At 49.8% G+C, this 10382-nt stretch overlaps 1 protein-coding gene across 2 annotated transcripts in view; it reads left to right on the top strand.

The window, feature by feature from the left end:
- The window catches only part of LOC114066801 (dynein heavy chain 9, axonemal-like), an 82491-nt gene that overhangs the window by 42621 nt on the left and 29488 nt on the right, over window positions 1–10382 (top strand). For both annotated transcript variants that reach the window (XM_027901783.1, XM_027901784.1), the window contains one exon: window positions 2849–2976. In XM_027901783.1, the coding sequence (XP_027757584.1) occupies window positions 2849–2976 (128 nt within the window). The remainder of the gene's footprint in view (window positions 1–2848; window positions 2977–10382) is intronic.

The following is a 10382-nucleotide window of genomic DNA, read 5'->3' as shown; positions in this document are numbered from 1 at the left end:
TGCCCAGGCAGTTGGAACTGCAGGGAGGTCTCCCCTCAGTCTCCTCTGCTCCAGCTGAACACACCAAGTGCCCTCAGTGTCCTCACACGCCTTCAAATCCAGGCCCTTCCCCATCCTCGTTCCCTCCTTTGGACACTCTCCAATGGCTCAATCTCTCCTTCCATTGTGTCCCCCCAAACTGCCCCAACACTGAGGTGAGGCCACCCCAGGGCAGAGAATTTGGGATGACTTCCTGGAGAAGGCAGTGACCCCCCCTGTGCCCCTGCAGCTGCAGCCACTGTCTGTGCTCTAAAGCTCACAATGGGGAGAATTTATTCTGGGTCTCAGCTCCCCTAGGGAAAAACCAACAGTTTTCAGCCTGAACATCCCTCTGGAGCAGAGGGGATTGACGTCTTTGGCTGCCCCATATTGCCATTGTGCTCACTGGGTGTCTGTTCTTGCCCAGCAATGTGCTCCACAGATCTCCAATCACAGCCCAGCCATAGCAGAGCTGCTGGCTGGTGTTTAATGAATTGGTCTCAGGACTAAACACCATCAAGGCTGGCAGCTCTGTCAGGGACCAGTCCCTCTGAACACAGCCATCACCCAGGGGACTGGTGTGGGAACGCTGACCTTTGGGTTCTTTTTCCTCTCTATGATGCACCTTCTGGGTCATCCTAAAAGAATGTTTGAGTCAATCTTTACCCACGTGGCCACGAGCAGCTCTCAGAGCTTTTAAAGCCTGGTGCAGCTTCAGCCACAGGCAGCTCAGCTCGTGGGGAGTTCCTGGGCTTTACCTTGTGTTTCAGGCTCTTTCTGCCCCCCAAACCAGGTGTCATTTTTGGTAATGAAAGGGACCCACCCCAGGAAGCTCCTGTCGTGGTCCTGGCTTCCCTTCCCTTTCCCTGGGTCACGTTGGTGATTCTGTCTCTCACTGTGGTCTTTTCTTGTTTGGGAAATAAAGCACCAAAATCCAACCACAAGTGGCTTAATTGGAATTGTGAAGCTGAGCATAGCTGAGCACCTGGGGTTGGTCAGCTAGAACAGCTACAGCAAGAAAAAGTGAAAAGAAAAAGTAAATGTAGTGAAATAATATCATTGCTCCAGAGCAGCTGCACTGGCAGCTCACTGCCCAGCTGAGGTGGGCTGGGGTGATTCTTGGTATTTCTTCTGTCCTTCATTAGGTTTTATTAAAGTGCAGGTCTGGCCAGATAATCTTTGGGAATGGAATTTGGCTTCTTCCACGTGCTGCTTCTCATGGCACCTTTCCTTGACAACATGGGGAGGGCCCTGCAGCAAACACTGGGGGCTCCAAAAGCTTCCCCACATCCTGGGGCAGCCTGAGTGCCTGTCCCCTCCTCTGCAGCCAGCACAGACCCTCTGTTATCCCTCTCAGTCCTGTTCCTGTCTGGGAAGTGGAAATAACAACTGATATTTCTTATTATTAATCCCCGAGTTTGGGGGAGTGCCCTACCTTCTGTGATTTGCCCCATTCCCTCTTGAGTGACTGGGTCTTGAAGGCACAGGAGGAGATTAGAGGCTTTCAAAGTTGGCAGCAGTCAGAGATGGTGGGAAAGAGAAGTGGGAACTCTAAAAATGTGGAGAGCTGTGTCCCACAGGGCTGTGGGAAGGCTCAGCAGAGAGCTTGAGTTTGGATGGTTGTTTCCCATCTGTTTCCAATCTTGTACCACGAGATGGTTCCTAAGTCTTGTAAGATAAACCTTTTCCTTCTGTTGCTATAACACATGCCTGCTTTGAGCAGAAATCAGGAATGGAGAGTGCCCTGTCTGCAGGAAAGCAAACCTGCATGCAGAGGTAAGTGGAGGCAATCCCAAGGGATCAGCACATGGGGACACATGAACTGACTGCCTGGCTGAGCCAAATCCATCCTGTGATGGTGTAGGATGTTTATGGGGATGTTTGTGGGGCTGCTTCCCCCTGGCAGCACAAATTTGGACTTGCCTTCTCAGGAACACCCAGTTCCTGAGTGGAGAGCAAAGAGAGCTAGTTCCAGGCAGTTGCTTTTCCTGTGAGATGAAGAGCAAGTGGTATCCTCCACCACTGACTGACAGACAGATTCAGAACTAACCTGATCTTCAGCCAGGATCACTGAAAGGATCTAAGGCACTGGGATGCTACAGGGAAATCAGAGGAGTCTGAAGAATCATCACAGTCTAAAGGGAGGAACACTAAATAACTAAATCCTTCCTCCAGGGCAGGGGAGTCCATGACATGGGTTTGGGGGTTCCCAGCCTGCACAAGCAGAGGGATGCAGGAGGGGCAGTGGGACATGGTCTGAGTGGCTCCTGGATCTCCTGTTCCCACGGGCTTTGCTGCTCCACTGACCCTGGGCCTTCCCACGCACACACAGGCAACTCCACACCTGCCCAGGATGTCCCATGAGGAAATGTTCTCCACATCCAAGACACCTGGGAGGCCTTTCCTGAAGCCAGGGGAAGCTCACACAGATTTCATGCACCTGCCTTCTCTCCCTGCTGCACCCAACCCACATCACAGGGGCCTTTCCCCTCTCAGCTGGGGGTGTTCAAAGCTCATTTCATCAGCAGGAAAAGTTGTTCATTTCTTATTACTGTAAAAAGTGTTTTTACACGAGGTTTCATGGGAATAATGTTCTTTAAACAAGAAGCACTTTGTAACAAGATACCTTTGTGTTGATGTGTGTAATTAAAAGTTTGGAAGAAGCTGCTGCTGTTTGAGCACTTGGGCAAGGAGTGGGTGAGAGCCAAGAGAATGAGACAAGAACTGTTCTCAGGAGAGTGAGAGCTCTTCTAGGAGGGTTTTGGGGCCAGGAAGCTCTACCCAGCCCTACCAGGCAACAGTGCTCAACTCACTCCTTGCTTTCTTTCAGGGAAGAAACTTGGCTTTACATTCAACAACAGGAACCTCCACAATGTGTCCCTGGGACAAGGCCAAGAGGTGGTTGCTGAACAAGCCCTGGATCTGGCTGCAAAGGAGGGGCACTGGGTCATCCTTCAGGTAAGGGGTTGTTGGCCAGGCTGTCCCATGCTGATCCCTCTGTGAGGTCACATCTTTCCTGGCTTGGGGAGCTGAGCCCAGGTGTCCCCTGTGTGCCCAAAGCAGCCCCTTCTCCCTGTGTCCTGCTGCTTTCCCCAGGCACTGTCAGTCTGGTTTTCCTCTCTGGGGTGTGCAGTTGGGGGGAGGTTGTGCTGCATTTCCCTGTGCCTTGATTTGCCTCATGAATCAATGAAGAGCTCTGTCCTTCAGAGCTGGACCCGTTCTCTGCCTGCTGCTCAAAATCCACCCTGTGTTTTAGTGAGCTGGGGACCCACTGACTGAAGCCTCTCTGCAGTGGGACTGGTTCCTTGGTGCAGCCCAAACCAGAGGAATGTTTGAGGCTCTTACCACAGCTCAACAAAATGCTTTGGAGCCCAGGAGGGTGTGGAGGGAGCTCTGTCTCTGTCAAGCGCTCTCTGGAGCCACAATTATTTAGTGAGTGCCTGGGTTTGCAATGTGCAGTCAGTGATGTCAGCTCTCATTACAGGTCCTGGGAACCTCTCTGATTTCCTTGATGTGGATTATATAAACTTCTATTATCACTGAATTGTCTGCATAAAATTAGATTAAGACAAAGCTCTGAGCCCTGATCTGAGCCTGCAGGCATGATTTTCAATTGAAATTAAATGCCCTTGATATTTTGATCCTAATTTTTGTGGGTTTTTTTTTGTTTTTTGTTTTGCAAGCTCCCTTTAAGGTAAACAATGCTGAGCTTCTCGAGAGCTTTTCATACAGAGGGCTGCAATAGTGGCATCTGCTTTGAGGTGGGGAAACAAGGATATATGCATTTTTTGAGCCTTATTCCATTCAGTAATGCAAAGAGAAGGGTTCTTTTCTACAGTGATGGTGTGATGCTGTGGAGGATCAGTGTCACCCGCCATGTGTTGTTTCAGTGCTAACAGATGAGCAACAAGGGCCTGAAGGGTCTTTATTTCATCTATTCCCACCTTTTCTGGCCATCAGAGCAATTAGTAAGATGTTGAAGGTTAAATTGGAAGAAGTTCTTGGCTGTGAGCATTGTAAGGCCCTGGCAGAGGTTGCCCAGAGAAGCTGTGGCTGCTCCATCCCTGAGAGTGTCCAAGGCCAGGTTGGACAGGGCTTGGAGCAACCTGGGATGGTGGGAGATGTCCCTGCCCATGGCAGGATGGGCTTTAAGGTCCTTTCAACCCAAACCATTTTATGATTCTATGATTAAACCAGAAGAACTGCAGAAATTACATGTCCCAACATGTGTCCCAGCAGAGCTGATCCCAGGGCTGTGGAGCTGCAGTTCCATACCTGGTTGTCGTGTTGATTCACCACTGCAAGAGAGAAACAGCAGCAAAAGTGGACCCTGAAGCTGTGAGAGCAGTTTTCAAGTCTTTATTCAGACCAGCAGCAGTCATGGATCTACCACCAGGCTGAGGGTGTGAGGGAACCTGGGGAAGGTGCTGCTGACATCCCCACTCCTGAAAGTGTTAAAGTCCCATGAGTGGGAGTCAAATCACAAAACATCTCCAGGAATCACAGCTCTTACATGACCAGTTTCCCTCTTCTGCACCAGTCAGGGTTTCTTGTCTCTTGGTGCTTTTTCATTTTCATTTTTTTAATCTTTATTTTTTCCCTCATTAACTAACACTGTTAGCAAAAAGGGTTGTTGGGTTTTCTGGTTGGATTTTTTTTTTTTTTGAGATGGGAACAGCAAGATTTTGTTTCTCGTGCTTCAAGTATCAATGCAGAGTCTTAGACTGTTCCAAAATATCACAAAGAAAAGAAAAAAGAAACAGGAAAAAAGGAAGTTTTTCCTGGTAACCTGGTGTAGCAAAAGGTGTCCCTGCCCATGGCAGGGGGTTGGGGTAGGATGAGCTTTCAGGTCCCTTCCAGCCCAAACCATCGTGTGATTCTAAGTTTCTCTGAAACAGTCTTGGGCTTGTGTGTCTCAGCTTTGACAAACTGACATTTTCTGCCTAAGACAAGATGTGCCAGAAATCTCTTGGACAGCTTTATTGTGCTCTGCCTGGGCCATGAGTCTGTTTGCTCTCTGATGGTGTCACACCTGAACCACTGTTAACAACAGTTCAAAGTGTCCATGTCCATGAGAAAGAGATGGAGACAAAGAGCAGACCCAAAAGTTTCTATCAGTTTTTGTCCAATATGCAATCCCAGTGCTTTGGCACTCTGAGAATCCACAAAGAGCTTCAGAAAAAAATACAGGTGGGAACAAATGCACGTCTTAGTAGCTTGTTCCTCCCACCTTGATGTTTCTGTCAGGTCTGAAGGAAAATTTGATCAGTTTTTATATTCTCCTTGAGAAGTTTGGGAGAACTGCAGGGTCTGTCCCCAGCTGTGGGATTCTCTGGGGATCATCCAGTCAGAAACCAGATTTCCTTCTCAGGAGTTTTCAATTGCTCTCTATTTCTTTTGCCCTGAGCAGTCAAACTTGCCTTGTTTTCCAAGATGTGAGGTGGAGTTAGATGGGAAGTTAGTTGGATGAGAAGCACTTCCCATCCTGTGGGTTCACATGGGCACTTCTCCCAGCAGTGGGTGGGCAGAGAGAGGCTCTGGCATCTCAACAAGGAGCATCTCCAGCTGAAGTGCAGAAACCTGAAGACATTGCACAGGAGGCACATTCCAGTGGGATGAGACTTGGCAGTTGGGTTGAACACTTATTTAAAGCCTGTTTTATCACTTGGGTTTGTCAGATGGGTGTGAGAGGTGCCCAAGAGCTGCAGCAGCACAACCTCTGACAGGAGCAGGACCTGTGCAGGTCCAACCAGCTCACCCTGTTTGATAGCAGCACCTCCTGAGTCTCTCCAGGGGGGATGAATCACCTCTTGGGCCTTCTGTTGGTTCCTCTGTGTTGTCCAACTCCCCAGCTGTGGCTTTGGGGATGGATTGATGAAGTTGTCCAACACAAGTGGTTATCCTGGGGCAGGATGGCAGGGTAATAGAGGTGTGGCACAGACAGGGAGTTTCCTGTAGACTCCAGGCACCTCCTTCCTCTCCCAAGCCTTCCAATCTCTCCAAGGGGTACCATTCAGTTTGGAAGTGTCTCTTTGTTCCTCATGGCCAGTCTGTATCCTGGGAAGCAGGAACAGCTGGATCCCACAGCTGGAGCTGCTCTGAGGGGCAGCTTGGCTCTGCCCTCTGCAGCTGGAAGTGGAGCAGACGTGTCTGGGAATTGTTCAGCCTCAAGAAGAGATGACTTGGGGGTTTCACCATCATCACACCTGGTAGTGGGGAATGAAGACCAGACTCTTCTCAGTGGTGTCTGGTGACAGGACAAGGGCAATGGGGACAACTTGAAATACAGGAAATTCCATTTGAACAGAAGTACTTTTTGCTGTGTGAATGGTCCAACACTGGAAGAAGTTGCCCAGATTGTTGGTGGAGTCTTCATCCTTGGAGACATCGAGCATGTTGCTGGGCAACCTGTGCTGCCTGACCCAGCTTTGAGCAGGGGGCAATGACTGGGTGATCCCAGATGTGTCTCCAGCCACAGGGATTCTGTGATCTCTGCTGTCCCACTCCCAAGTTAGTCAGGAATGTGGTTTCTCTGACGTGTGTTGTCTCCTCTGGGTAGGGAGGAAGGAGTTTTGTGCACCAAAGAACACTGAGCTGTGAGTTAGAACGAGCTGTGTCTGCTCCATTTCCCTCCCTGTGACACTCAAAAGGTTTTTGCTAAGCCAGTGACCACCACAGTCCCCACATGGTGTTTATCAGCCTAATGGAGAGACACAGGGAGATGTGTTTACACATGTTCAGATGCGTGTCTGCGTGCACTGATGCAGGGAGAAGTTCAGATGTTAGATATTCCCAGTTTAATTGTAGTCTCCATCCATTAGCCCAAATGTCACTTCCCTCTCTTTGTGATCCAGTTAATTTAATTCTTGAGCATCTTCCCATTTTCATAGGTTGCTGCTTCACTGAGTCAGTTCATGGGCTAAATTGAGTAACAGTGAGTTCCTGGAGCAAAACTGTGGGAGATTCAGACACTGACAGGGCCCTTCTTACTGAATCATAAATCACAGAATCCCAGAGTGGTTGTGCTTGGAAAGGACCTCTGGAGATCCCCTGGTCCATCCCCTCTGCTCAAGCAGAGTCACCTGGGGCAGGTTGCACAGGATCACACCCAGGTGGGTTTGGAGTATCCCCAGGGAAGGAGACCCCACAGCCTCTCTGGGCAGCTGTTCCAGGGCTCTGGCACCCTCCAAGTGAAGGAGTTTTTCCTCATGTTCAGATGGATCCTCCTGTGTGTCAGTTTGTGCCTGTTGCCCCTTGTCCTGTTGCTGGGCACCACTGAAACCAGTCTGGTCCACCCTCTTGACACCCACTCTTGAGGTGTTTGTGCACATTGCTGAGATCCACTCTCAGGGGTCTCTTCTCCAGGCTGAACTAGCCCAGCTCCCTCAGCCTTTCCTCAGCAGAGAGATCCATCAGTCCCCTCATCATCTTTGTAGCCCTCCCTGGAGCCTCTCCAGTGGTTCCTTTTCTTTCTAGAACTGGGAAGCCCAGAACTGGACACAGCACTCCAGGTGCAGGGCAGAGGGGCAGGATCCCCTCCCTTCCTCCTGCCCCCCAGGATCCTGCTGGCCTCTTGGCCCCCAGGGCTCACTGCTGGCTCAGGGACAGCTGGTTGTCCCCCAGGATTCCCAGGTCCTTCTCCTCAGAGCTATTCTCCAGCAGGGCCCCCCAGCCTGGGGTTATTCTGTGCTGCTTTGGTCTCCTGTGGGAGATCCATTGTCTATTCCAAGCACACACAAGCAATTGGCACCAAGCCTCTGCTTCAGGAAAACCAGACTCCTTTTCCTTCTAGCCACATTTCTAGATCTGCCTAAGAGCAAAATGCATGCTCTGCCTCCAGTTCTCATTCATGATTTTTGGATAAATGCTCTTATCACAGAATCATGGAATCATTACTGTTGAAAGAGACCTTCAAAATCATCCAGCCCAACCATCAGCCCAGCACCATCATGGTCACCCCTAAACCATGTCCCCAAGTGCCACATCCAGACGCCTCTTGTACACTTCCAGAGACAGTGACTCTACCACCTCCCTGGGCAACTTATTCCAATGTCTCACCTCTCTTTCAATTATTTTTTTTTTCCCCCTTAATATCTAATATGAACCTCCTTGGCACAGTGTAAGGGCATTTTCTTCCATCTCCTCTGATGGAGATAAGGACATGATTTCAGAGAGTTGTTTTCCTTCCCGCCTCATGTCACAACAGCCATTCCCAAGTTCTTCCAATTGCAAATCCACTCGGAGACCAGCAAATAATCCAAATATTGATCCGGGGTGGATTTATGTTTCTGTTGGGCCTTCAATACCTTTGCAACTATTTGCAGGCCCAGTTTAGTTGTACGACTCCAGAAGCCTCTGTCTTGGGACATATTATCATAGAATCACAGAATCAGCCAGGTTGGAAAAGACCTCTGAGATCAAGTCCAACCCTTGATCCACTACCACCATGGTTCCTAGCCCATGTGGCACTGATGCCACATCCAGACTCATCTTAAAAACCTCCAGGGATGGAGAATCCACCCCCTCCCTGGGCAGCCCACTCCAGTGTCTGATCACTCTCTCTGGGAAGAATTTCTTCCCAATGTCCAACCTAAACCTGCCCTGGCACAGCTTAAGACCAAGCCCTCTTGTCCTACTGCTGATTCCTGGGAGCAGAGACCAATCCCAACCTGGCTACAACCTCCTGTCAGGGGGTTGCAGAGAGTGAGAAGGTCCCCCCTGAGCCTCCTCCTGTCCGGGCTGAGCCCCCCCAGCTCCCTCAGCTGCTCCTCACAGCACTTGTGCTCCAGACCCTTCCCCAGCCTCGTTGCCCTTCTCTGTCCCTGCTCCAGCCCCTCCATGTCCTTCCTGAGCTGAGGGGCCAGAACTGGACACAGCACTCCAGGGGTGGCCTCACCAGTGCCCAGTGAGGGGCACAATCCCTGCCCTGCTCCTGCTGCCACTGATCCTGAGCCAGGCCACGGGTTAAACACAGATATAATGGAGTCCTCCTGAAAACAGAGTTTGTTTTCCTCTACTTTGTGACATTAATCAAACAATTGTCCTCTGCTGTGCATTTCACCTGCTCACCTTCACATCTTTCTGTCTTATGAAGTGAAATTGGGTGATGAGCTCTGACATTGTCACTGACACTTTGGGGAGTTCAGATTTTCTGTGTTTCAGGTCTGTCCAAGTTTTCTGTGGTTCATGCCCATTTGTTCTCTGGCCTGGCCAATCCCAGCAGTTTCCCAAACCACTGCTGGCTGATCTGAGGTGCAGATTTCAGCTCCGCACTGTGGGGTTCAGGCAGGGGATGAAGCACTGGATTGGCTGGAGGAGAGGACAAACTCAGATGTCATCTAAGCCTTCAATTTTGTCAGTCTGTATATGTGCAAGTGATTCCTGGTTTTCTGTTGTTATATTTGATCAAGAGGCAGGAGAGGCTGGAGGGAGACCCAAGCTCAGAGAATCTGCCATCACAGAAATGGTTTCACTGCAACCCTTCAGAAGAAGTAACATCCTGCCATCAGCTCTGCCCTGACTGCCCTCTCCTGTCAACTCACTGAGCTCCTGTTTCCCCTGGATCTTACCAGCCTCTCATTAGCTCTTCATCCTCCTCTGTTCACTCAGCCAGGCCCCATTTAATCTCTTTGTACCGGAATTTTCTCTGCCATCATCCCCAGGCCACGTCTGTACTCAGACAAGTGACGTGTGGGGCTGGACCTCAGGTGTCTGTCCTGTCTTACTGTCAGCACAGATTCTGCTCCTGGTGTTGGATGAAGAGGTCTGGCTCTCCCTGGCAGTTCAGGAGTGAGGAAAGGCCATGGACAAATCCTGAGAGCAGTGAAGTTAAATTTTACAATCATAGGACATCCTGAGTTGGAAGAGCCCACAAAGATCTTTGAGTCCAACTCCTGGCCCCGCACAGGACACCCCAATAAACATCTCAAATATCACCCATCATGTTTTGGAGTATAAAACAGGTCAATCAAGTAGAAAGGGTCAATAGTGAAGAAATTAGCCCAGGAACAGTCCTGGACACTTCTCATTTACTGTCACCAACATTGAGGTATGTCTGTGCTAAAAGAATATGCAAAATATAATTTACTTCATTCCACAACTTGTCTAAACAATCAGATGCTTTTTCTAATGCTGGAAGGGCTGTGAAGGTTTCAGAGAAGCCTCTTTGGGTTTTTCTGTTCCCTTTCTCCACTTGCATCTGCCCTCTGTGTGCCTTGAAAAAAGTCATGGATCAGCCTCAATTTCTGGTTCTCCTGGGGGGAGGGACAGCAGAGCTGTGGGTATGTACAACTCCTGAGAGCTGTGAACTTACATTTTAGAATCAGAGAACATCCTGAGCTGGAAGGGACCCACAAGGGTCATCC

The sequence above is a fragment of the Empidonax traillii genome, unplaced genomic scaffold (assembly GCF_003031625.1).
Source record: "Empidonax traillii isolate 1590-97213 ecotype Southwest subspecies unplaced genomic scaffold, ASM303162v1 scaffold813:size283722, whole genome shotgun sequence".
NCBI lineage: Eukaryota > Metazoa > Chordata > Aves > Passeriformes > Tyrannidae > Empidonax > Empidonax traillii.
Note: the sequence above shows the minus strand (reverse complement) of the source record. Positions and strands in the feature narration are given on the sequence as shown.